This window comes from Nothoprocta perdicaria, unplaced genomic scaffold, assembly GCF_003342845.1.
Source record: "Nothoprocta perdicaria isolate Ctin4 unplaced genomic scaffold, notPer1 scaffold_11, whole genome shotgun sequence".
Classification (NCBI taxonomy): domain Eukaryota; kingdom Metazoa; phylum Chordata; class Aves; order Tinamiformes; family Tinamidae; genus Nothoprocta; species Nothoprocta perdicaria.
In genome coordinates this window covers 8,483,559-8,511,053 of record NW_020454205.1, presented here as the reverse complement: position 1 = coordinate 8,511,053, position 27,495 = coordinate 8,483,559, and the positions used below count along the sequence as shown (strand labels likewise).

General features: G+C 50.7%; 1 protein-coding gene across 1 annotated transcript in view; it reads left to right on the top strand.

Annotated features, from left to right (window-relative positions):
• The window catches only part of PCBP3 (poly(rC) binding protein 3), a 67,952-nt gene extending 60,892 nt beyond the window's left edge, over nt 1-7,060 (top strand). Inside the window, exons 16-17 of the mRNA XM_026048898.1 lie at nt 4,033-4,202; nt 6,826-7,060. Coding sequence (XP_025904683.1) covers nt 4,033-4,202; nt 6,826-6,862 — 207 coding nt within the window. The 3' untranslated portion in view covers nt 6,863-7,060. The remainder of the gene's footprint in view (nt 1-4,032; nt 4,203-6,825) is intronic.
• The last annotated feature ends 20,435 nt before the right edge of the window (nt 7,061-27,495 follow it).

Below are 27,495 nucleotides of genomic sequence, written 5' to 3'. Positions count from 1 at the left end.
AGGGAGCTCCCTCCCGTCCCGAGCACTGCCAAGCCAGTGTGATTGCAGTGCTCAGCCTCAGCCAAGACTCTGTCTTGTTGGTTCAGGTGGGCTGGGAAGGGAGAGGGCTGCCCAGTCTATTTCTGTGCTCTCTGCTGAATCCCAGCATCAYTCGCTTAATATCCTGCTGGCAGATCTGAAGTTATGTTTCAGCTTAGGTGTCTTTACTGGGCRCTTGCAGAGGATATAAGTAGTGTTACTGGTGCCACAAAGTGTTGAGGTTTTAGCTTTTAAAGGGCAGTGCATTGCTTTCTAGTTCTGGTGGCAGTTAGACTTCAGTCTTACTGATGTGGTAAAGTAGATGTTGGRCTTGGATGGTCATTGGAAGAAAGCTGGAGTCAAGCTGGGCACAGAGTGGTAAAAGGAGGGTGCTCAGGTGCAAGTAGGTAAGATGGAGAGCCCACAAAACTGGCTTCTGTATCCAGGGATCTCACTTTATTCCATGGGTTTCCRCATGATCAGAGCAAGTCGGGAAAAGACTTCCAAGAGGATCCCTCAGCCCACTCTTCTCAACAGTTTCTGCATCAAGTCTGGCTGCTTTGTCCATTCCTTTCTACTATTTCAAGAGTCAGGCTGTGATGGAAAAGAGCAGCGATCTCGGACACAACTGCCTGGAGACCTCCACTTTGGGACACATGCAGGGTTCCTTCCACTTGAGAGATGCAGTGGCCAAGCAGCCTCCAAGGATCTGCCTGCTGGAATCTTCAGCAACATTTCACCCTTGGGCAAACAGATGTGGGAAGGGTGCTGCAGAGGAGACCAAAGTTATGCCTGGCCACCGGACAGCTTTCCCAATCTACTTCTGGTTAAGAAACCTCTCCAGGAAATATGCAAGTGCACCTGAAGCTTCAGCAACCCTMTCTGCCTAATGTGGAGGAACATGGATCTGTCAACCACAAGGACATCTTTGGGAATATGAGCTTCCTTGCAAAGGGGCCTGCTCTGTCATTTAAAGTGCTGGATGACCTCCCATGGGACTCTTAAACTGTTGCTGTCATCTTCTCTTGGACTGGGTRTCTATCTCAAAGTAAAGTGCTGAGAAATTCATTTTTGAGGGCACAAACTAGATGATTGTGCTGCAGAGAAGCAGATCTCAGGAAATCTGATGATGAAATCGCTATCACCTCATTCGTAAGGCTTGTGGCCAGCTCTATCTCCTCAAAACCTTAACAAACAGAGCTGYGAGGGATCCGAGACGTGACCTCGCTTGACTTGGGCGGCATCATGCCCTCACCTCCTAGGTGCCAAATCTTTTCATTCTTTTGACTGTCAGGAGAAACTTGAACACTGTGCAAAGATCTCACTGAAATCTCCTCTCTAAATAGATTTGRCTCCAATTGTCTCCCCGAAAGGTTCCCAAGTATGATTGTCTCTTGCTGAACCCTCTCCAGGCTGAGTTATTTCTGCACTAGGAACACTAGGATAGTGTTGGGCTGTACATCATGCTGCAGCCCAAGAGCTAATCCACATCTTTCCAGTGCTGCAATGGGGCATTCATTCAAGTTTGTTAACCCCCACTACCTCTCTAGCTGATAGGTGAAGAAKAAGGTGATGAGATGGACATAGCTGTGGGTGACCAAAGAACCAAATAGAGCATCTCTTCTAAGTGGGATGTGGTCTGACAACAGACCAGTGAACATCTGGAGAAGTAATCATCTCCAGTTCTACCTACAGCAATAGAAGTCCAGCTGCTGTTAGGCTGAATGTCCCATATTCCAGATTCCCAGGTGTGACCTTGGAAAGGGGTTTAAATGTTCACAGATGATCAGGGCACACAAATATACCTCATGCATAGGCTGGAAAAACTGGTCATCTTGATTAGCTGCAGTGATGCTTAAAGAAGCTGTAAGCTGATGGACAAATGACTAAGAGCAAGTTTTAAAGCCCTCCTCAGGAGCCCCTGAGAAAATGCGGCCCTCTGGATCTCAGGAGGAAAAAAAAAAGTATGAAAGACATTCCTAAGTAGAAGTCTTGTGTTTTGCTAGTGCTCTAACTTKGTAGTGCAATCCATTTGCTCTTCATTCGGTCAGAGACATATGGTGAAACTGAACTTTCACGTGCAGTTTTGTCACTCTGAAGGAGCTAAGAGGGGGTAACAGARAAGAGGCAGATGGACCATCCTCAAAGGGCAAAAGGGTTGGAGGCCAGGGGCACAATCTGTGGCCAGGGCAATCCCATAGAAGTGTAAGGAAATTCCTTTTCTCAGCAGAGTCTCCTTAGGACAGGGCACAGAGAGATGGGAGGCCTTCCCTCCTGAAGTGTCTCACATACCCTATTCCCAGTCCTGAGCACGTGGTCCTAGCTTTGGGGTGTCCCTGTTTGGGGAGGGCCGGGGGCAGGGACCTCTGGCAGTGTCCCCAGCCTGGGGCTGCCTGCAAGGCTGTGAAAGACATGTGCACTGGTGGAGATAAGCCCATGCTTCCTAAACATCAGCTGAGCACCTTTGCTCAGGATGCTGCTGCTTCACGTTGTGCCTCATCTTGGGGCCCTTCCATAGACAGAAGGACAAGGAATTTGTATCTAGTACAGGATCGGGTGAATAATGTGATACTCCAGTAACAGTGCATGATTCCACATACTGAGAGGGCATTTGGGGTTAAATTGACACTTTTGAAAAGTGACGTGCTTGTTTTCTTCTGGGTATACAATCTGTACAAGTATCTTCAGGTTAGATGTGACTAGCAGTGAGATAAAGGTGGAGAACAGTCTGGRAGATGATTTGTTTCCATCTTACCAAGGTGCTGGCTCTGGCACTTCTCTAAATCAGCATCTGATTTACTGATCATGCAAATATTCAGGGATTGCAACTGAGGGAAGCTAATACACTTTCAGAGTGAGCTAAGTGGGCTTCTGCCTCACAAGAGACAGCATTTAATAGGTGTCTTACATTGGGATTCAGATCTCTGTGCCAGACATCCCTGTCCAGAGTTAGCTCCTCCTGTCCATCTCAAGCATTAACTATCTCAAGGAGATGAGCCGCCTTTGGAGCTGTATCTCCTGAAGCGCAGTTCAGAAAAAGGCAGGAACCCCATCACTCTCTACTGCAAGAGCGTACTCTCTTCCCTCTCCCTGTGTCCATCTGTTCTTCATCATTGCCACCTTTTCCATGGGAGTGAGCCTCTGGTAGATGCTGGAACTGGCCACATCAGCCCACAATGGCAGCTAGATGTGAAATGCCAGCCAGCAGAGATGAGTGATCTGATTGATCACTCAACCTAAGAGACATCATCTTGGGAGAAAGATTAGGGGGAATGGTGGAGAGCTTGGCTTATGCTAAATTTCACGTGTTGAAGTGAAGAAGTTATGCTTACAAATGTTAGAGACCATTACTATTGACAGGATCATTTTTCATCAGTGCAGAACCCCTTGACCCCTTCTTTACACAGTATCACCTGTGAGCTCCTGCTTCTCTACCCCTGGGATCCACTGGCCAACAGGGTATGTCAGTGTGCACTGGGTGAGGGAGCTGGGATGGGTCCTCCTCATGGGTGTAAATCCATGGAAAGGGCAGCAAGAGGTTTGCCAGGATATGTCTGGCACTTTGCAAGAGCACAGCCATCCAACAGGTTAAGCTGTCCTATCTTACAGCAAGGTGAGATGTAGAGCTCCCTTTCTTGATGGTTTCTCAAACCATCAGGACACAGCCAGGAATAAACTAAGCAATGTAGAGGCATCTTTCCCCTTCTGAGACCCTCAGAGCTCTTTGGCACTGTGTTCAGATTGTTAAAATTTGCTCCCAATGGACTAGCCTGGGACAAGTTGCTAAAAGTCACAATGAAAGTATCCTCGGAGAATATTGCTCAYATTAAGGTGGGATTCAACCCAGTGCTTTTAGTCGCTTGTTTTCATGAGCATTAAAGTCACTCACACCCTTGAGCAGAGCGAGCAGGGCTTCTGCCAGCCCTCTGACCTTCACCATGTGGTTGCACTTGCATCCCGCCAGTTACTGCCTGAGCTTCTGCTTTAAGACCTTCCCTCCGTACTTTTTTCTAGCTAATAGGCTGCATAATTGGACGCCAAGGGACCAAAATCAATGAAATTCGACAGATGTCTGGAGCGCAGATCAAAATCGCCAATGCCACGGAAGGATCATCGGAACGCCAAATTACCATCACAGGAACCCCCGCCAACATCAGCCTCGCTCAGTACCTCATCAACGCCAGGTGAGAGCCGCTAGCGGAGGCCACACGAGCCCAGCCTTTCTTCCACAACCTTCCCATAAAGAGAGAGGCTGGCRGAATAAATCCTGCAGGAGCTTGGAGAGTAGCACGTGCTCCAGTCACTGCAGGCTAAGAGGGGTGTCATGAGGCTTTCTGGGCCGGCAYGTGACACGCGCACTGATGGTTTCTTGCTGAGTCCTCTGGATGGGGATCAGACGTCACCTGTGGGGCCTCTTCTCAGACGAGCACCTTGGCTGGGGGCCAGAAGCCGCTTTGTTGCTGTTGGAGCAGCCACAGGTTGTGCTAGAGCCAACGGTGGGGCTGGGCACTCGCCCACCTGCCATCCTCGCTTGAGGATTCGTGCTTTATAACTAGGCAAAATCGCTGCTTTTCCCTGCAAACAAGGTAGAGCTCTCGGGCAGGACATGGAGATGGATTTGTTCTGGTGGTGGGAATGCGTAGTCTGAGACTGCCCGGTGGGCTGGCCTTGTCCTCGYGGCAAAATTGTGCAGACCAACTGTCTCAATACCATCTCAGAGGCATYTTAACATGAGTCCAGGCCTCCAAAGTGCTTTCCTCTATCAAGTGAAAATAATCAAATAGTCCAATAAATAAAAGACATGGGAACGGCCTGATTGTTTCCTTTCCATATCAGTATTTCTCTCACAAGTTTGGCACAGCAGGACCTTCCAGGGACACATAGGAGCTGAGCTGAACAGGCTTTCCTAGCACTGAYTCTGGCTGAGGTCCTGATGCTCTCTGTGTTATGTTTGGGTCATGGACCACGCAAGCTGAGCTRGCTTGTGGCAAGCAAGGAGCTGCAAAGGGAGATTATGCAGGATGACAGAGTTAGAGAGAAGCTGGTGCTGAGGTGGAACTGACTGACTTTATGCTGGCTGTGTGCTGTTTCTAGGGGAACTTTGGATTTAATGCAGACCTGTCTGCCTGTGAGCACAAACTTGTACGTGGTGGACAGGGAGTCTAAGAGGAAAYGCTCTTTCCCTGACCTGATGCTCCTCCTTAGAAACCCAGCCTGCATAGCAGTGCACACTGAGGCACCCATCTCATGAAGCCAACTGTCCACACGCTCCAGAGCAGCCGGAGTTGGTACCAGGCCAACCTGCTACCGGCGCCGTTAATGTAGGACAAGCACTGCTCCAAGCAGCCTCTGGCAGAATGAGGGTCCAGAAGAGGGAGAGGCTTTTGGTGAAGACTCTTATGCTCATTTAGGTGAGTGGCTGGGAGCACTGGCAAGACCTGTACGAGCTGTCTTCTCCTTGCACCGACCCACCTCAGCCTTCACCTGCAACAAACTCCGCCATTCTGTCCTGACCCTGCTCCCCCTTTACTGTGCCGAAGCACCTCTGCTCTGACCTGTGGCACCTCTCCGGTGTCCGTGTCTCCTCCAGCCTCACAAGAGAGGGATGGGACCCCCTCACTTCCTGGAGGTGCTTTGGAAGCACTGCGTGAGCTGCTCTCCTGACACCTCTTAATCCCAACAACTTCTTGAGGAAAGAAAAACAAAGCAAGGGGCTCTTGATTCTTGGGGAAGGGCTAACTGAACTGCAGCTTGGGCTGTGACTAACACAGGGAAGGGCAGCGGTTTGTCAGGGAGAGGGCTGGACAGATCCCAAACTCCCGCTGCTTCAATATGCAGGGGAAAACAGAGAGATGCAGGGAGTTTGAAGGTTATAAGCCCAAAAGGGTTCCTGGCAAGAGAGAAGCTAGGATCATTACCCATCTGCGGGATGAGAGAGACTTGTAGAAGTGAGGCAACGTGGGTGGGTTGTCTCCTACCAGCACCCATCAATGATAGCATCTCTGCCACAGCACGGTGCTAAGGATGGCATTTCCTGGATAGCACTAGGTGTTTGTGCCTGCAGGGAGAGAAGGCGTACTTGGTACGCCTTCTTGGTACCAAGAAGGTACTTGGCTGGCCCTGTGTTTCAGGTCCTTGCTTCTGCAGGTGCCTGCCACCTCCTTTAAGGCCCCAAAGTCCAAGCCGACTAGTCATGAAAGTCACMCTCTGTGAGGCCTGTAGCACACAGCCACAAGCTTCAGAGGCCRGTTTCTACCTTCCAATCCTGCTTTAAATACCCTTCCTCCAATCTCCTGAGCAACCCACCAGACTTCAGGGGTTGAAGGAACCCATTGAGAATTCAATTGCTGGAAAAAAAACCCAAAATCACCTACTTCAAGATATTACTATGACTCTAGGTTGGGGGGGAATATGTCTCCCCTGTAGCTGGACCTTTGGCTCTAGGTCTCCCTCTCAGGAATGTGCTGGGAGTCCATGGGTGTCCATTAGAGGATGCCTCTCCATCAAGGGCACTGGGAGAGGGTCAGCCTCCCTTGGGCCACATACTCAGTGTCCAAGCAGCCACTTGTGAGGGAAAAAAAATAGATATTTGAGCCCCTTTCAACATGTTGCTGCTTGTAAGGCTGGCCTGAATCGTTGCCTCGTGCTAGACCCTTAGTGAAGACAGRGTGAGTTGGCAGAAGAGCGGGGTGTAGGCGAGAGGAGGAATGCTGGCCCACAGGATCTTCGTTTTCTTTTCTGCTCTGGTTATTAAGTATTTGTTTTTGTCTCCTCCCTCCCCCCTCTCTTTGCCCCTGTCTATTCTAGGCTGACGTCTGAGGTCACTGGAATGGGCGCACTCTAATTTCCACCCACCATCCTTCATTCTGCATCACCCGACCCTCTCAAGCCAATGACACTCCACCCAGCTTGTACAATCTGTATATTTACCGTCTTCCCCTTTATCTCCATAGATACTCTTTTCTTTACTAACAAATATATATATATATATATAAATACACACATATGCACACACTGGGAAGTTTCTTTACGAGCTCCGTCCTGTGCTCCTGGTACTGCTCCTGACCTCTTTAGTTATGGTCCTTGTTTTTGGTGAATGGTGTTACTACTTCATCTGCTTTTTGGGGGAGTGGGGGAGGGCGGGAGGGGGCTTTCCACTGCTGAGACTTCAGGAGATGAGGTGTCTCTAGTGTCAGTCTAGCTTAGCTATTTAAACGTTTTGAGTTGACATTGACGGTACTTGCTGTAGCCTATGGAACTGTGATGCCATCCAGAGCTGTGCTTGCTTTGAAGTACTTTTTATTATTATTGCTTYAGATGCCCCTGTTTTGTTCATTTTGCTTGTCCTGGCTCACCTTTGCAACCTTGACTCCTTGCCCTGAGATTAAGGCATAGCTTTTTCTTAGCCCRTGTCATTTTGGAAGCGGAACGTGCAGGAGCCAAGCCTACGTTGGTGCATTTGGTTTACATGTGCTCTGTTCCCTTTGCAATGTGGCGGGGTCCAGACAAGCCATTTTTATTACTAAAGAAAGGGAATAAAAATCATGGAAAAAAAAAAACCTCTTTTTTAATTAACAAGCAACTGAAAGTAGGGAGAAATCAATTATGCAAGATTAAACCCCCCTAGGGCCTTTGAAAGCACTCTTATGACAATCCCCACAAGCAACTTTTGGATGATAGCTCAGGAAGCTCTGTGAGCCGGCCGTGTTTGTCAATGTTTGTATTCAATAAATGTCTGTGCAGCTCTGCCACCAACGGGCTCTGACTATTCTTCTGCCGGGTCTCCAGTGTCATTCTTCCCCATGTATCTTTGCCCGCCTTTTCATCTGCCTTGGCATGGATCACTCGCCAAGTGATGTGTTTAGTGAATGGCTCTAGACCTTTGCTTTATAAAGGGGAGGGTATTTGATTTGCACAATGCTTGATGGTTGGTTTTTTTCCCCTAAAATTAATTTACTGCTCTCAGTATGGTGATAAGCGTCTCTCGCTGGCTGCCTTGTCTGGGCAGATTTGCCATGTCTAGGGCACTGCCCTTCCCTGGGATCCTTTGGGCTCATCCCTGCCTTCTGCTGCCAGGCTCCCAGGTCTTTTCATCCATCTCCCACTTCTTACAAGAGGAAACAAATTTATTTTCCATCAATTAATTCCCTATTGGACAAAATGCGTGGTGTACATTTTCCTATTTTGCAAATGAGGAGGGCATAGGATATCATGTCCCCAGATAACTAAGGAGCTGCATAATACATTTTTGCACTGTAACTCTTGGGAAATATGTGTTTTTTCAGATGAGCCCCAAGACCTCGTGGCTCTGCACCCACCCTCCTTCACGGAGGCAGGGGCTTTTCCAGCTCCTCAATAAGATGCTTTGATGCCTCTTCCCAGCCTGCTGTCCCTGGCCATTTGGATTCAGCTGTGCCTTTCACGTGGCCCTGCATCCACAGCATGCCCTTATTCCCTGGCCAGGGGAGCCCAGGTGCATCTGGCAGTGGGAATGGGCACAGATGGGGCCAGCAGCTTCCACTAGGGAAGGTGGCAGCCCTAGTGTACGTGTGTTGAGGTGGAAGCCCTGGCACCGAATGTTGCCTCCCCCAAATCACAGGGCTGGCCGCAGTGAGCCCAGAGCCGAGCGGCAAGGTGGGGATTTAGCTGTGGGCGCCTGGCACTCGTGATGTCCTCCCCCCAGCCCAGCGCAGGTGTTTTTCCTTTTGAAAGAGTGAAATATCCATGCGTGGGTCTCAGCAGGAAAAATCCTTTCTGTGTGATGGGACCTCCGGGCAGCTCCAGAAGGTRACCTGGGATCACGTGGCAGCCAGCAAAAACTTCCCTGCTGCTGCAACAACCCCCTGGGCAGCTCGAATGCAYGTCCTGCAGAGCCACCACCAGTGAGCTGAGGGAAGCGTGGCCTTTTGCAGGGAAAATCTCTTTTTGCCAGCTGCGGGGATGTCCCTCCACTCTGTTGACCTCAGCTGGGCTGCTGTGGCGCATGATTTACATGTGAAATTGAGACCCCCATGCTGCAGCGAGAGACCAAGGCCAGCCAGGGGCATGGGCTGAGGTGCYCTGGGAGGGACGGAGGACAGAGGGAGCCGGCCCATCTCGCTGTGCCTTGGGTCCCAGTGGAGCTGGAGGGTGAGCAGATGCCATAAGCATCGAGAGAGGCAGACGGCAGCATGGGTGCGTGGCAGGARCAGCCTCATTCTGCCTTTTGCTCTGCTTTCTACTCATTCTGGAGCATTTTGCAGCTCCAGCATACAGGGTGCTGCTAGAAACCAGCATTGTAGCTACTGAGAATGGGGAAACCCAGTACAAGCAGGTATTTTCACAGGGGGTTATATGTCAGGACATCACTTAGGCACTGAGGAAGACAGGAGACCTTAATTWGGTGTGCTAATTGCAGTAAGTGATAGAAATTTATTTCTGTGGAGTTTGTGGTTTCTGCAGAGCAGGAATGTCCTGGGTCTCTATGCAAGATGCTGTGCTATGGGATAAATGTGAATGCCCGATAGCATCTGCTGATGCATCCGAGCCCAGAGGTTACTAGAGGGGAGGAGACTTTAGCAATGCTCCTAAGGTAGCTTTYTCTCAGCCAGTGAGTCCGTGCCATGCTCGCATCTGCCAGGAAGATTCCCATAGGAAAGCCCCAGGGTGGAATTTTGCTAACAAGTGGGTTAGCTGTTTCCAGAGCCTTTTGAGAGCATCGCTATGGTGAGTTCATAGGCAAGGAACGGTGGAAACCTAAGAAAAGGAATCGAGTCGTTGCAGCTTCAGCTTTCCATGGAGCATCAGTAGATACTCCATTTCCCAGAATCTAAATAAATAAAAGGGGAAAAAAAAGCTTTTTGGGGCTACTTTTAAATGGAAAATGCAAAATGTTATCGTGCATAACACAGGGCTTGCCTTATCACCTTGGAATTTCATTTTTTTGTATGAAGGATGTTTGCTTGTCTGATCTTTAAATATTAACATATTTCCAAGGTATTTAAATGAATGCATTGACTGACCTGAATTCTGGCTTGAGGAGASAGGGAAGCCCTGATGCTCCAAACTGATCAGAGTGCTGCTCTTACTGTAATGGGATGAGACACAGTATTGGGACTGTATACGATGTGTTTTTTAAAATTACTCTTCTTGCTATCAAGAGACCATTTATAACAGAAAAAAAATGGCAAATGCTTGCTTGCCTCCCCATTGCACAGGAACCCCATTCTGGAGGGACTGAGGGTTGCAGCCAAGCCCACCGTCTCTTCTGCAGGCGAATTTAGGTTTTTACCCCTGTAGGGACWGGGAGAATGTGGGGTGGGATGTCTAATGCGAGGCAACACAGCTGAGCTGCTCCTTGTCCAGGCATTCCTTGCTTCAGTAGTGTTGGACTTTGCACTTTATTTCTGAGACAGACTTCCTGAGAAAGGACTGGGGAAAGAGGAGTTTAAACAACAGTTGTCATATTTTCTGGCAGCGTGTTGATGACAACACCAAAATCAGAGGGAAACGTCCAACTTGGCTTCTTTCAAAAGCAGATAGCACGAAGATATGCTAGTTTCTTTGGAAGAAGCCGGAGTGCTTTGCTTCAGCTAAGCCCTTGTGCTCTGTGCTGGTTTTGCATTTTACATGACCTTAAAATGCTACAGAGGTACATCCACTGCCATGGGGATGGGGAAATAGATGCACATCACTAACGAAGCAGTAAATATTCAATGCAACATGAAAGTTGCAGTTGATCAACAGAATAGCTATAGTGTGATTTTTTTTTCTTTTTTTTCCCCTTTATCAAAGCAATGTATATTATTCAGGCAGATGACTTAACATTTCTGCAAGTAATTCGCTCAATACTCCTCCATCAAACTCTTGGAAATTTACTGTTTTGTGGAAAAGTGTGGCTTTGGCAGAAAGGAGTTAAGCTAATGCCTGATCCTTCCCCCATTGATGGAGCATGATGGCCTTCACTGAGGGTGTCACCTTCCAGGGGCACGCTTCCAAAATTTAAGTCTTTGGAATATTGTTATATGTTTTTTTCACAGGCTGTATTTTCAAAAGCAATATATAGCACAAAATGGAGGTTGGAAAAACAAAACAAACAAAAAAATTATTTCCCCTAAGGGAAAGTGACTTTCACCATGGAAACACTTTATATTTAAATATTCTCTTTTAGTTGTAATTCCTTTTTTTTTTTTTTTTATGTGTTCATGCTAGTCACTTTTAATTATTCTAATTTTGAGCTCATGGCCAGTTTAGAAAGGGTAATTTCCACCCTCTCCCCTCCTGCCTGCAGAGCACAGGGTTTCTAGGGGATGGCTCCGTGCTTGGCGCAATGGGAGGGGGCTGAATCCGTAATCTCATTTTCTCCTTGGTCACGGAGGTGGAAGGATGCTGAGGAGTCTGCATGAAGTCCTCCTGACAGCTTTCCCCTTGCATTTGCAGAAAGGGGGCTCCCCGTGACTGCAGCTGCAGCAGAGCCTGACTGAAAAGAGCCCCGGTGTTTGGGAGCCAGCCCTGCCACGGCTGGTGCTGCAGCTGAATTTGGGGCTTTTTGAGCCCTCCTCCCACACCCTGCCATGGCAAATCCCAGGGGAGGACGTTGCTCCTTCTTTGCTGCTCCACAGCAGGTGGAAGAGAGCGGTAGGGCTGTTGGGATGTATGGTTTGGCCAAGGAAATCCCATCTGGCACCCCTTCCTCAGGAGGAAGGATGTGGATTAAGTCTCCTGGGCATATCTTGGTGGTTGGGATTTAAGCCTACTCCGAATCAGTGCCTGTAGGTAGRGCTGTCTTGCTCACTTGGGCAAGGTGTCATCTGTGGCCTTCTGGTTGTATTGAGAGGTGGCAAGCCCATGATGAGGGACGTCCCTCCAATTCCTGGAGTCAGCCTGTATGGAGAAACTCCCTCCAGCTGGTCACTAGATGTCTCTCTCGGCTTGCTCTTTGAAGACACCCTGCTCCTGCTGAGTTCCTGGCTCTGGTAACTGTGTGGGGCCTGGCCACCATCCAGTTTTTCTGCAAGCTGCCCCAAGTGCGTTATTTCCATCACCCACCACAGGCTGCCCAGGCTGGTCATCCTCCCCGGTGCCAGCGCCCATGGGTGTCCATCACAGAGCGGAGTCGTGGGGGCTTTGGGCACTGCTGGGGAGTGTTTCCCACAGCCCAGGATGGGACCCTGCATGAGCACAGCGAGGTGCAGGAGGGCATCTGTGGGTGTGCARTGCTCCTGGCCTCCCATGTGCAGGAAATCAGTGCTGTTGGGAAGAACATGTGAGAAACGGTGCTTGAGAAGGGATCAATATCCACAGCAAGTAGAGAGGGTCTCCCCTGGTGATAACCRGTGCATACGCCCAGCTGAGCCAGGCACTGTTTTCATGGATCTTTATGGAGATGGCTCTGCCCATCTGGTAAGCCAGTGCTTGGCCAGACCGGTGAGTGGGACGTTRAGTGGTCAGCCTCAGGCCTCCCCAAGGTTACACCAAGGGAAGAGGTTCTCAGCACGAAACCCCCAAATTTCATTGCAACAGGCCTTAGCACGTACGATTCYGGTGTCCTGCCATTTTGCAATGGAAGGACATTTTGTTAGAAAGGTCCCGAGCAGCTCCCGTCCTCTCAATGGACCCTCAGTGCCTTGCGTGCACAGATGTGGAGCGGATCTCCTTGGTTCCAGCGCAGAGCTCAGGTTGGAAGGACTTGCAGGAAGGTCGAGGGCTCGCTGTGATTCCCCTGCTCCTGCATTCAGTGCCGCTAGGAACGGCACGCTGCTCACAGGGTTATTTTTACTTTCCCTTCAAAAAAATGCAGCTACGGATCTTAATCCTACTGTGCTATGCATCAAGCCCGAGGCCTCCATCCAAAGGGTAACGTGGCAGGGACTTTTAGGAAGCACTGAATGTACCAGATGTGCAACTCAGCTCCAGATGTGCAGCTCCCCCCACTCACCCTCAGCCTAGTTGTCTTGAAAAGAGGAACAAGAGGTACCGAATCACTCCAAAAGCATCCACAGTCTAAATCCATCCAAGTGCGAAACCAGAATGTCTCAGGATTCCCACACCAGTGTTTATGCAGCTTAACCACAGGGATGTCTCTTCCCAGAAACCTGCAGTCATGTCAGCTCCATGCGTAGGGAGCAAAACCATTTGGGAGATGAGTGAGATAAAATGGAGTGGTGGGAGCGAGCCCTGCGTGCCATCAGGAGAAGGCTCTGTAGTTGCACCATGCGCTTAATGCCACGCTCAGTTGTGGGCTCTTGCTGATTTAAAACACAGTTGCTGTTGCTACGATGAGCTGTTCTGAGCCTGAAAGGGAAGGCTGGGATGTGCATGAGGGCTACTTGCATATTTGAAACACTCCTAGCAYGCTGCCTTCTGCTTTCTTCTTTCCTGAGGTACCAGTGGCGTTTTTGTACCCAGAGGAAAGTTTGTGAGCCGTTTGTGACTGTTTATGAGCAGGCCAAAAGAGGAGCTTTGCTGGATGAGGCCTTGGGCCACTTGGCTCTGCCCCTCTCTGAGTTTTGACTCTGCAGATGAGACACTGAGGGGCAAAGCTGCTCCCAGGCCTTTGTGATGGCACACCATCCAGCAGCAGGATCGCAGCTGAGCACCAAGAGTCCTGACCAAGTAGGGTGACCCCCGAGTGCTCTTCAGTGCGCTCCAGAGAGTGGGATGGAGGGTTGGAGTAACGCTAGCCCCAAATTTGGGATTGCATCCATTGTTTAGGGTCAAACTGAAACAGAAATCCGGCAGGATTTTCATTGCAAAGGAGAGAGAAATTTATTTGACATTCACTTGRTGGTTTTCATTCAGGGTTTTCTGGTCTTTTCATGTTGGGGAAGAGCTCCCATCTGAGGAGCGTGCCCATGCCCCAGGGTGCCATAAACCAGCTGTGCAATGCCATCCTTTGAGGTGACTGCTGCAGGCACTGCTGCCCTCGTCCAAGGGACATTTCTGCATTTTGCTAAGCRCACAGCCATGCCCCAAAATATATGTACCACGGAGGAGTGGTGCACTGTTGGCCACTCTCTAAAGTCAGTTAAAAAGTGCAGATTTGGCATGTCAGAGAAACTTCCATTTGTGCTTAAAACAAATTTCCAGTTGCAGACGTGGAACAAGCAGTTGCTTGTCAAGTGGCTGGAGGCCACATGGTGCAATGGTGACCTGAAGGGAAAGATGGGGAGCATGACCTGCCCAAAGGTCCCCTGCTTGCCCCGTCCCTCAGGTGCACTTGCTGCTTGTGATGCTCCTGTGCAGACCAAGGTGAAGATGCAGCTAACCTGGCCTGTGCAACCCCTCCMTGCCACCCCTCTACCAGCATGTGGTAACAACGCATTTTCCTGCAGGGAGCCAATTTGTGCTTTTGAATGTCTCCTCCAAGACTCCCAAAGGGCCGCTTTTGGTCCAGGTAGAGCCCACAGTCCATATCTGCACCACGGCTGGCCACACCATCACTYTGAAATGAAGGATAAATGCCAGTCCTTCACAGGAAAAAGCCTGAAACCTTCCCAGTCCTTCATGCAGGCTGTTTCCCTGCCACCTTTTGTCCTTTTTTCCTTCCCAAACAGCCCAGTAGTTGCCATACCCCAGGGTTCATCCACTCCTCTCTCCCTCTCCCCACCTCTGCCTTGGGAAGATGCTGAGAGGGTCTCCAATGCACATTGGAGACTTTCCCTGCATCCCCATGATCTTTGCATCCATCCACCTTCCAGGCACAGGAGCCATACAGACAGTGTAGGGCTATTTGGTACTTGTGGTCCTGGGGTCCACAGCCTCTCTGTGGAGCAGCAGTAGGTTGTGTGGGCACCTTGGACGCCTGGCATGCTTGTGCAAACTCGTGCTATATGTTAGGGGGTGAACTTGAAATGACAAAAGGAGTGATTTGCTGGTGTTGTTGCRTTGTCAGACTGTGAGTGAAGAGTTTGACATCCTGGCCCAGGCTTGGCCATGAGGGCACAGATGTCTTAAACATGGCCTGGGAGCATTTCAGAAGCAATGGGGGAGTTGCTGAGAGCGTGGTGGGGGGTCCCTGAGACCCTATGTGATTGCAGAGCCCAAGGCATGGCTGGGGACAGAGCTGGGAGGAGGAGGAGGAGGAGACCTCTGGGATCCTCAGCTGAGCCCTGACCATTTTCATTGATTGACTTCCCAGTTCTCTGGATCCAGAGCCCCATGTGAGAAACACCTTCACTGCCTAACTGGAGCGTCGCAGCAGACGTGGCACCACCGGGGGCTTGTGCTGGAGCTGCCCCTGAAGACACTGCCAGCTTCTTGCTAGCTTCTCCCTCACCCACCGCGGTCACACTGTCGCCCCCTCGCATGGCTCAACTGGAAGCTCCAAACCGCCCCGCCTGTAGCTGCACGGACTTGCGCGGCGCTAGGTGGTCCCTGGCGCGTCTGCTCCCTCTGCAATGGCTCGGAGGACCGGCAGGGACCGGAGATCTTGAGCGGCGGCTTGGAAGAGGACGGGAGCTTGCAACCAGCTTGCATGGCATGTGGCCACTTGCGATCCAGCAGTTCCTGCTTTTGCAAATGAGCACYTCCCTGCTTCTTCTCCTTGCCTTTCTTTTCCCCTCCCTAACCCTCYGCCAACACGGCTCCAACTTAGTGCTTCTTCCCCCGCTCGTGACATGTATTCACTCATGCAGCCCCCGGCCTCGACATCAGTCCCTTCTGGCTCCGCGCGCCCTAGGCGATCAAGCGTTATCTTGTCCTTCATGTCCTGTTTGTGTAAAAGCAATAAAGCGCTCGCTCTTCACAGCCCTCAGCCCCGCCAGCGGGAGAAACCCGGGGGGAAGGACCACCAGACCTCCCTGCGCCCTCCAGGTGGAGAGGGGCAGCCCGGGGTCCCCAGCCCCTTGCACCGCGGTCCCGGCGCCAGCGGGATGCCCTCTCCCAGCGCGGAGCAGCGGTGCGGTGGGAGGGATCCCGGCGCCGCAGGAGCTCCCGCGCCCATCRCCCCCGAAGGGTTAACAGCCCACGCAGTCCTTGAAGCAAACCAGTCCTTGAAGCAACTCGTAACCCAGAGGCGGCCGGCTGGAAAAAGCGCCTCAGATTCCTGGCTGGGCTCGGCAGCAGGAAACGATCACGCACGGCAGCGGGGCTGCCAGCCGGGGAAGGGGAGCGGGCTGGGGGGAGCAACGCAGAGAAAGCCCAGTGCTTTCCCAAAAGGCATCCAGGCGGGATTCATTAGGAGACATGTTTATAGCAAATGTGAGTCACCGCTGGGCCCCCGGAAGGGAGCAGCCCATGGCGGGGCCGTGCGCCGGCCGGGAGGCAACTCTTCAGCAAGGGGGACACGGCGCGTACAAGGGCTCCTCTCGGCTCGGGCCGCCACGTGCCAGCCCTGGAGCTTGGCAGGCACCCCCGGAGCTATTTCGAGCTGCGCTGCAGCGCGCGCCTTCCCCGGGGAGCCCCGGTGTGTCGCGTGGGGCGCGAGGCCGCAGCGCTCCCCGTCCCCGCTGCTCGCCCCGCGCGCCRCAGACCAAACCTCTGCTTCGCTGCTGGCCCGGGGCACACGGCGCTGGCACCGGCACTGAGGGTCAGCCAGGCGGCCAGCACACCCAGCGCTGCCCTCCCAGTCTCAGCGGGCCTGATGGGGAAATGAGGGTGAAATGCCCGTTCCGACGCTTTTCTCCATTTGGACGGGTGAGCTGTGTTCTCCTCGTTGCCCCTGCTCCCCCTTGGCTCTTACAGTTCTGGGCCAAGCAGTAAGTTAGGAGCACGTACCCGGGCTCAGCATCTGGCCAGAGAGCTGCTCCCCATCTGCACAAAGAGCTGGTTTGGGTCCATGTTTTGGGACAAGAACCTTCTCAGCCCTCCCTGCTGCATCTCCTGCCCAGTCCTGCTAGCAGTGGCTTTGCACTGGGCTGGACAGGGACACTATCCAAGCCTGGGTGGACAGGGATGTTCATCAGGCTGCTGATGGCCCTTTCAAGGACAAGGTGCTGCCTGCCCTCAGACTATCCCCGTGGCAGGTCTATAAACTMCTGTTAACTGCTGACCCTGTTCCCGGTTATGCCATGCTCAGGATACGAGTGTCACAGGGACCTCTGGTAAGTGTGCGTCACGCTGAAGCCACCCTGCAGCACCTCGCAGCAGGGTCTCTCCTGCCCATCTCACCCAGGACTCTCGGATTTGCAACGGGCACACGAAACGGGGTTGCAAAGTCAGCGAGCCAGACAGGGCTCATCTCAAGCGTTCCTGGTGTACGGCTGCACCGTAGAACATGAGTAAGAAGGAAAGAAAAGGAAGAACATGAGTAAGAAGGAAAAAAGCCATTTATCCTGACTTGCAGAAAAGCCTGGGACCCTGTCCCTTCCACAGTAGGAAGTCAGCTGAAACTGTCTTTAAAAAACACGCATTTGTCTATTCTAAGGTGAGAATTTGCCTTAAAAAAAAAAAAAAAAAAAAAAAAGATTTTTTTTTTTAAAAGCCACTCTTTATTTTGGAGCAGATGCCACAAGAGAGAAACTAGAGAAGCTTGCATGGACTGAACATGCAAACTGCTCTCCGCTGGTAACAGTGCCTGTGGTTTATCAGCGTCTGTAATGCCAGCAGCCAGACAGGCTGAGTGCCTGGCCTGGGCAATGCACAGAGCTGCTTGCAGCACGCAGCTCCAGGCCTGGACACCCAACTTTGGCAAAAAAACACCCTCTTTGGGTCTGTCATTCATGGCCCTGCTTGGGTTTAGAAAAGAAATTCCTTGTCCCCTGAGTCTCCTGCAAGAAGYGCTCTGAGACCCCTGCAAGAAGCAGGACTTGCCTGAGCCAGACACCTGGGTCTGGCTGGCCCTGGCACATCTCTGATCCGCGAGGGCCCCTTGCCCACCTCGCTGCAAGTCACAGGACGCCTCCAAGCACTTTGTGTGGCTGCAGTGCCAGCCCAGCCCTTGCACAGCGCTTGCCTGTGGTGCTGAGGCTCCTTGCAGAGATAGTCAGTGGGCAGCACCTACTTAGGAGCTGGCCTTGCACCTGGAGCAAACACTCCAAGCTCCACCCATGTCTGGCTATTTAAGAGGAGGGGCAGCCCTACTTTCSTTTCCAATGAGCCCACAGGTGCCTGCTGTTTTCCCTCGTGGTTTGAATCCTTGCCCAGGAAGAGCAAGGGATGGTAACCTGCACTGCTCTTCACTTGCTTGGCCTGTTCTTTCCTTCAGGAGCTCTCAAGGTTGTGGATGGGTGCTGATCCTGCAGGTAGGAGGGCTGTGGAAGTGCAGAGCATTTGTGTCCCTGGTTAGCCTGGGGCTCAGTGGCTTGGGAGGGTGTTTAGGAGAGGTGGTGGTGTCCTTGCTTCCCACCCCTCAGCCATCTGCTGCAGGACATCTGCTGCAGTGTTTGGTTGCTCCTTCCTGAGAAGGTTAGAAACAGGCAGAGTGTTTGGAGACTTGGAACTGCCTGTTTACCTTTGAGTGTGCCTATGAAAGAGCAGTGAAGGAAGGCTGTTTATCTTTGTGTCCTGTTGGGATCTCCCTTGCAGCAGACTGTGCCTGTGGCCTCTTATCTGTCTGCTGTGTGCCTCTCGGGAGGGTCTGGCTCTGTCTGCTGCACAGCCCCTATGCGTGCAGTGGAAAATGGAGGTTTAGTCTATCCTCCCCCACTTCCCTTAATCTCCTTTTCTCTGGACTGAAGAARTGCAGCCCCTCCTTGCAGAGCAGTCCACATGTTCCAGCCTCCGACCATCTTGGTGGCCCATCATTTTTTAATGGAAGACTTCAAGTGTTTCTGCCCACATGCAGCAGTTGTTCAGCCACCCCCGTGTGTTTGGCGTGTCCTGGGGCCCTACCCTGGTAGAGTCACGGCACTTACATGATGCTGATCCTTTTTTAGCAGCAATAAAGGGTCGCCCACTCTAGAGCTGCAGGGCTGAGCTAAGCACGAGCGCTGGGAGCACAGCCCTGGCGTGGTGATGCTGGCACGTCTGGCTCGTAGCACTGGGAGGACACCAGGCAAGCAGGACTTGGGGTCAGCAAGGACGTGCAAKCTGCTCTTCTGCAGCAAGCCCGTCCCCGGGAGGTATCTGCTAGAGATGGGCTAATGCCATCAAGCAACAGCCACCTTGTTTCTCCTCCAGCTCTGTGTCCTCCCTGCTGTCTCCATTACAGTTAATGCTGAGCAGAGGGAGAAGACTTCTCGGGATAGCAAAGCCTTTGAGTGTTTTCCATCTGCTTCACTGCCTGCAAAAGAGCCAAGGGCGATGCTTGGCATCCCTCAGAGTGGGCTGGGAAGCTGCCCCTGCCAGAAAGGGTAGCTAGTTTGTTTTACACTTCTAGGAAAAAGCGATGGGCTGGGTCTGGCTCTACTCTAACGAGCACTCAGCTGCAAATGTTGATGCATCCTTTGAATGCTCTTGAAGAGCAAATCCGCCAATAAGCTGTGATACCTGTTGTCATGATATAAATGAGTATAAATGATCCATGGGGAGATAAACAGTCTGAGAATGGGCTGACAGGGATCTCAGCTCATCTCCTAGGTCTGCATTCTCCATGGGCAGAGTGAAGTGCACTATATTGCTGTGTGGCAGCAAACTGGAGCATGTGCAAATAAGGGGAGTTTAGGAACAGCACCATAACCCACACCTAGATTGCAGAAGAAATACGAGTTTTTAACCTGGCTAACTTGTGTCTCTGCATTTTGACACATGCTGGCCCAGGCTTACAAATTAAGGAGTGGCACAGGAGCCTTGGACCACCCCAGCCTTCTGGTAAGGGAGCTGATGACTGCCTGGCAGTTGGTAGCAGATGTTCCACGTTCTTCCAGCTGGAGGCAAAGCCATTTTGCTGTTCCTAGAATGCCCGGTGCCTCCTTCCCGAGAAAGATGTGCTTGGCCCAGCAAATTCCCTCTACTCTCTGGGAATTGCCCAAGCAATGTATTTTGCTGCAGAGAAATGGAAAATCTTTTCTGTCCAACTGCTCTAGGGATTAGCATATGTTTTTCCAGAGAGTCTYCATACTGTGCCTGCTGGATATCCTCCATGAGGCCACATGGGAGAACACCTAAGTTTAACAGCTTTGTTATGGCCCATGGAAACTGTAACTGCTCTCTTCTCAGTAYCAGCGATGGTGGCATTTCCTGAGCACCCTACTCTGTCTTGGGATGATCACAGGGAGAGAGGGCGGGCTATGGTTGGCACAACAAGGTCCAGCTGGAGGAGAAGAAAATAATTATTTGGCTATGAATTAATGAGTAATAACTCTGAAGCATTGACACTTACTGTAATTTCCTTTCCCATCTTCATCAGAAAAACAGAAATTCCCCTCCTCCTTTTTTCCCTTTTCGAAAATCAGAGAACACTGGAGGTTTTGATGATCTTTTTCCTGTTTTGGTCAATTTTATCCCCAAACTAAGATATTTCTGACCCTTAAAAGTGAGCTGTGCTCTGTGATGAAAATTAATTTTGCTTTATTTGGTTTCAAATTTTGATGGTGTGGTGGGAGGAAGATTGGGAAACTCAGTCTCTGCAAGGTTAGCAAGGTCCTTCCTGGTAGGTTGAGAGAGTGCATCCTGATGTCTCWCAAAGCCTAACTGGTAGTAATCCCTTTGGGAAAGGGGTTTTCTCCCTGGCCCATAGATCATCCAGGGTCAGGCTGTGGTGAGCTTTATGTGAGAACTGACTCAAACACCAAGTTATTCYGTCTTCCTGATGATACTTTTGTTCTTCCATCTGCTCCATTTTTTGGCTTTCTCTCCAACCTCTGAAGAAGCTGGAAATATCCTTCCAAATTTGCAGGCTGGGTGACTGGTTGGTTCAGGCTGCTATAGCTACTTCACCAGCCTTTTCAGCTCTTGGTGCCAGCTTCAAAAGGGAGCACTTGGAGCAAGGGTTTATTGGCTTAGACTCCTGAGAGGGAGAAGTGGAGCTTCTCCAMGTCTTTACACTTTAAACAAGGATTTAGGCCCAGTTTGCCTGCTTCTGAAGCAAAACCCCAAACCAGAACCTGAGATGCAGAAGTGGCATTACTTGAGTTGTGAAGGTTTCAATGCCAAGGTACACTGCCACAATGGTGCGGAACAAGTTCATTCTAGCAATTTTAAAATGCTAAAGAAAGGAAAAGAGCAGCTCTGTGGTTGTTTGACAAGAGGCAAATGCTGGCTGTGATGCCCAAAGAGCTTCATCTCTGCCTAGTGCTAATTCCTTTTCTAAGGACAATTGGTTTCTGACTCCCATGGGACTTCAGCACCAGCTCCTGGAGGTGTCACCTGGGGCTCAGATCTACTCTCAGCTTTTTGCATCCCTGGGGAAGGAAGACCTTTCTAAGATTATCTGCAAGACTGTTGAAGACTTGGGCCTGACCACCCTTGCTGGGCTGCCAAGGGTTGGCTCTACTGGAGGAGGTACGTGCCCTGAGCTGGGAGGAGAGGGACAGGCTCCATCCTGAGTAGCTCTGGAGAAGGCCAGAGCTTTGCTCCTTCCTCACTCCTCTGCAGCAGAGACTGGAAGCGAGGAACAGAGCCTGGAAATGGGGAATGGTCAGCGCAGGGAGATTTCAGGGCAGTGCTGCTCTCCTTCCTTTTGCTTGTCAGCATCTGTGCAGTGGGATGGGGTGAACAAGCAGTAGCTGCGGGTCTGGTCTCTGTTGGTAAAGGAATGCTTTAGGCCTAGCTGTAGTAAGCCTGGAAGCAGGGGAGAAGAGGGCAGAGATGGSCACCATGTCCTGCTTCTAACCCACAGAGATAACTAATGACTCCCTGGGGCGGTTGGGATGGGTGTGGGACAGGGGCCTGCTGCTGGAGGGGACGGATCCATCCCCTTGAAGATGTCCTCAGCTGACACAGTGTGAACGTGAAGGCACTGGCCGCCCTGGGCAAGCCACAGGGCAGGTGGCTCTGGGGACAGTATGTGGACGTACCTCTGACACAGGGGGACATGGAAGTAACAGAGGTGGCTGGAGAAAGGGCCAAAAAAGTATTATCTCCTCTCTGTGAGCTTCAACGCTGCCTTTAAAACCTCCCTTCTCACTTGATCTCTCCTCCTTTTCTAAGAAACGAAGCCAAGCTTTCCCACAGACTCAGACAGCTATTAAAGAAGTATTATTACCAGATGGTTTGTTTTTCCATAGAACTGGAGGCCAGCGTGAGGTAACGGGGAGAAGAAATTAACCCGTCCCCAGCCAGCAGCGTGCATGGGCGCTGCAGCTCCGTCACGGGGCCGGCCCTGCCTTGCCCCTGCTCCGGCATGCGAGGGGTCTGCGGAGCGAGGCCGCCCGCACAGCTGCTGCCAGCACAGGGATTTGCACCCCACGTGCTGGCTCGGCCGGGGTGGCTGGAGATTCCCCCCCAGCGCAGGCAAAGGTTCCTCTGAAACCTTGAACTTGCTGCAGCTGCATGGGGTGGCTCTTTGTGGCTTCAGGAGTTGTTGATGGCGGCTGCTTGTTGGAGCAAGTCTCCCTTGGTTCTCTGGGAGCATTCCCTTTTAGGGGATATATATATATATTTAATAAAAAGTGGAGGGGGGAGAGAGGCTGGGACTCTTGGAGCTGCTTTAGCCTCCACTTTGAAGGCAGCCCATAGGGGAGCTGCTGCAGCCTGTGTGCTACGCAATGCCATCAGCCTCTAGTGGGAGCTGGAAATCTTCTTCCCAAGCTCTGCTGAAACGYTGGGAAGGAGCAGTCCTTCTGGGCCTATTTGAACCTATTTAGTAAAGGAGAAACCCAGCTGGCAAGCTGCAAAGTGGGGAAGTTCACATTAGGTCAGATGAGCCGGTGATTGGAACGGACGGGAAGCGCCGCGTTCTGGCTGTCTTGCCTTTTGCAAGATTTATAAGACAGTTAGGAGATGAAAAAACTGCAGAGGTGCCATTTAAAGTAAAAATGTCAAGGTATTCCGAAGATGCTCCCTGGTGTGGGTTGGGTTTTCTCCTCTGCCTGTGGCTGCCAGAGCAGCTGACGGGATGAGCTGCTTTCCATTGCACTCGTGCTGCTGCAGCTGYTTTGGGGCCTGCAGGAGGAAGCTGCAGGCCTGCTTGGTGGGAGGTACTACCTATACATGCTGCAAGAACCTCTTTACCAACTACAGCCCTCTGCATCCCACCTGGAGATGTCACCATCTGCCTAGCTGAAGGCACTGGTGCTCTCCTTGCTCTGTTCCTGCGTGGGGGTGGGAGAAGTGGGGCTGCCACTGCCTTTTCCTGCAAAAATCCACTGTGGGAACTCAAATTAGCATGTGTGGAAACACCACAAACAACACTCTTTTCAGCGGAGTTTGTGGTTGGCTCGGTGCTCATCTTGGACCATGGCTGTTCCCACCACAGTGAGGCAGAGAAGACTCTCAATAGGGGCCCTACTGACTCATGGACAAGGAAGTTTGTGCCTTCTTGCAACTTCAGGGGCTAGGGTTGTGCAGGCAGCCCAGGGCTAAGTAGCCTGTGGTCACTCCATGGTAGTCACAGCRAAGTCTTTCCTAGCATACACCTCCGTCATCCCAAACACTTAGTAAGGCTTAGGTATTTATGTCCCCAGGAAATGGAGGAATGTAATTCAGGCAGTTCGGAGGKCTGGGTGGCACTGGTGTTTGTTTGGTGTGGTTGCAACCAGGGAAATTCTGGTTGTTTCTGAGTTTTGGTCTCTCCCAGGGATGTGTAATGGGATGAAGCTGCCCCAGCTACAGAACATGGAACTGGAAACCTGGTGCTCTGCCAATACCCACTGTCTAAACTAACCATTTGGCTATGAGATTGCCAGGAAGGTTGGTCCTGGCTTTCCCCAGGGGAATTCATTTCAGTTCATTTCCTTATTTCTTTTGGAAAGAGCATGTTCCGTTTCAAGACTCTTGATTGAAGAGAAAAAAAAAGGTTGCATGAAGGAGTTGATATCAGAAAAAAAGGAGCAAACTGATTCCTTTCTCTGTTGCTAAACAAAGCAAAGAGTCTTAATTGTTTTTATTTTTTTTTTTCTCCCCACATACACCCCGATTCAGTCAGGAATTGTCCTGAAAATATCTTGCTCTGATCCCACTGTGTGAAATGCCTCTGCAATTGCGACTGGCAGTCCAAAGCCCAGCTGGGTGACTTCTTCTCTTGCTAGGGAGGGACTTGCCCACTGGGGCAAACAGGCCTTGCAGAAGGTTTCCCTTTGCTTCCCTGCACYGTGTTTTGGATGGAGGCTGCCCCCAAAGAGGTGCGTGGAGAAGAGAACCCCAGTTTGGGGTTCATCATGAAGACACCTGAGGATTTGGTGTGGGCTGGCCCTGTGTGGCACAGAGGAGGACTCTGAGGGATGGTGTGGAGGAGGCAGGGCCAAGAGCTGGGCTGTCAGGTGTAATGAGTTTTGCCAAGCTTGAGGGCTCAGCTGTGCYGGTGTCTTCCAGAGAAAGGGGATGTTCTTTGCAGGCGCATGTCCATAGCTTCCAGGACATGGCAGCATAGCATGAGGCTGAAAGAYTGCAACATGGGTCTGGGTCTGCCTCCAAACTCCTAGCAAAGGGCTGAACAGGTATCAGCTCAATTTCTTCAAAATGTGCTTATACTTTTCTAATGAAATAGCAACTGAATTCCTGGGGAATACTGTCAACTGTTAACCCTGTCTTAATGCTGTTGTCCTGGAAAAGGCAAAAAAGAAATCCCTTGAAACTGTATGAATCCAAGCTTACAAACATATTAGACATCCCAGAAGACACAGATGGGATATTATTCCCAGGAACAGCCCTCCAGACCTCTAGAGTTAAGGGCAAAGGCACTAGTCTCTTGGGGAATTGCTCCCTTGGGATGCCYGGACACTGCAGGCTGCTTGGGAGACCCTGCTTTGCCCAGCTCCCTGCCCCGCTTGCAGGGGCTGTGGGATGGAGCTGTGGGATGCTGGGGAGCGGGTGCAGCCGGGCCTCGTGGGCTCGTGCTGCCTCAGCTGAGATCTCTTCCCAAAGTGCCTCTTGCTATTTCTAAAAGCTCAGGTGAGCTCTGTGACTCTATTCCCAAGGAGGTGTCTTAGCTGTAGCACCAGGTGAGGAGTGCTACACCTCAGAATTGGCCCCTAGGAAAGGGAAGGGACATGGGCAGGGAGCCCCAAGCCTGCTCTTGTGCTTCTCTTATACCTTCATTCAGCAGGAAGCAACTCACAGACATGCTGCATCTCTGGGAGAACATCTTCAGTTAGTATGAACACCTTCAGGGAGATTGGAGAGGTAAGATGCCTTGAAAATTTACCTGTCACTACCTTCATCTGCTGGTGCCACCAGCATAGCTTTGAAAAGCTCCCCCACCTCTGTTCAAGAGTTCAGCCTTGTTGGTTTTATAGACTGATCAGATCTGCACTGATATTAAAAGCAAACAGGAGCCCGAGGCTCTCCACAGGCTGCTCTTGCAGTTCTCTTCCACTTCCCCAAGGAAGAAGAGGGTCTATGGGATATCTATTCCCACCACAGGGATTCTCCCTCTGATCCACCCTGATGAAATCACAGAGAACTGAGTGAAACACTGCTGTGGTGCCCAACTTGAGAGGCTGGACTTGAAAGGCATGTTGTTCCTTCCCAGCTTTGGCAGCATGGAGAAACTGTGGGAACAGAGCCACAGGGACTCCCCAGCAATGGTCCTGTCCCACCTTGAGACCACTAGCTTCTCTTGCTTTAACTTCAGTTTCTACATATACTTAAATTGCATACTTAAATTGCTCTATTCATGTTTTCAATATGGATTTGACATGAAAAAATGTCTATTGTTCTGTTTGGTTATTAGATTTCATTTTAGCGGGGTCTGTATTTTCTTCCACTGATTTTTAGGTAGTGTTGCTTATTCAGAGAGTCATTATCTGATAGATCTGCCTCAGTTGTTTGTGGATGGCTCATCCACTAATGTAATTTCAAATTGGTAGAAGTACAGCTCTATTTAATGCTAACTGAAGCTCTCAGCCTGAGGCTTCTTCCCACATCTATTCTTTTCTGAATCACTTCATAACCAAGGTGTTTTTTTTGTGTATGAAAGATGGACAAGCTGCTACGTTTTTGTGGTTAGGAATGATGGGAGGTGGAAGAGGAGAAGGAAGGAAAAAAGKTGGGTGATTTTTCTAGGAGGAGAATTTAGGACTGTATAAAGATGACTTCCAGGGAGTGATGCAATCCCAAAGTGGATCTTCATATGARTATAAAAGAGTGGAATCACAATGCTGCAGGGAAAATAAATTATTCTTCACTGTGGAGAAGGGTGATGATTTCCTGCTGGTGTGACATGGGTATGACCTGAGTCCTCCCACATCTAAGAGAAGAAATGGTCTTAACTGAATTATATGARGTATAATTTCAGGACCTTTTGGAAGATTAGGTAAAAGACCAGACATACGTTGTTAAGTTTTCTCTTAAATGAGATACTTAAAGAACCCACTTTGTGCTGGAGTTAATGCTTATAGGACATTTACAGTCAGTAGTAATGTTGTGCAGAGAGTAAATGCCTTACTTTGTGTCAAAGGAAGGGGGCATAAGAATAAGAGTTTAGCCTTTTTTTCCTTCGTTCTTGAGTTTTTGACCCTTCTTTATGATGCTGGCAGTCAAACTTCTGCCAAGGACAGTTAATGGATGGCTATACTGTGACTAGACAGAAGTGCMGGGAAAAGGGTTATTTTGAGTAAACTGAAAGACAAAGAGGAAAGTAGTTTCCAGTGAGTGTGGAAGTCCTTCTTTAAAAGGTTGTGCAAAAACCTGTGGTGGAAAAGCTTTATGTAAATGCATTAGTGGGAGCGTAGGTATGGACAAAAGTGAGAAGTGATAAAAACAGGGTGGGAGAGCACCTACCTCCAAGCCTACCTATAGGCTTTGGACTTTAGCTTCTACCTCCTGGGCTTGGCAGCTCTTTTCTCCTGTCTCTGCTAGAGATCTAGTCTCAATCTCCGTGTTGTAGGGAGCAGATTATGGTCTATGATGAGGTAGCAGTTGCTGTGTTAAGATGGGTCAAACATAACAAAAATGTGTCATCACTCGAGCCAGCAGCTGCCTCTCCCACTGCCCCTCGCTTTCCCAGACTACAAGCCCACTCTCCTGCTGATAGCTGRCCAGTAGCCCTGGGCACAGAGTGGGCAATCTGCACCCTTCACCAGGTGTCCCAAGCTTTCTCCCAGCTCCATCCTGCATCCCTGGCCATGTGCAGGCCAAGCTGGTCCCAAAATGTGTTTCTGTTGAGTGGCATGTGGGGGTGTCCTTTGCTAGGCTTTGCTAAGCTTGCAGCACTCCCAGTTTCTCCATAAGGAGTTCCCCATCTCTGGGGCATCAGCAGCTCGGGTGCAGGTGCAGAGCCCGGGGGTGCTCGTGCAGGTACAGCGACATCCAGGGAAAAGGATAACAAAAAATGCCTCATTCGTTTCTGACTAACAGCTGACATCCCTGATCCCTCCCTCCKTTCTCAGACTGAAAAAATCTCCTCCTCATCCTAACATTCCTGCCTTCTTCCTTCCACACAGAAACCAAGGAGAAAGCAATAAAAATTTCTTCACTGACTCCTTCCTCTGGATTGTGGCCCCTCTTGGCTAAGARTTTCTCCTTCCCTTTTCGTTTCCCCCCCAAATCCAACTAAATGGTCATCTGAAGCAAGCAAAA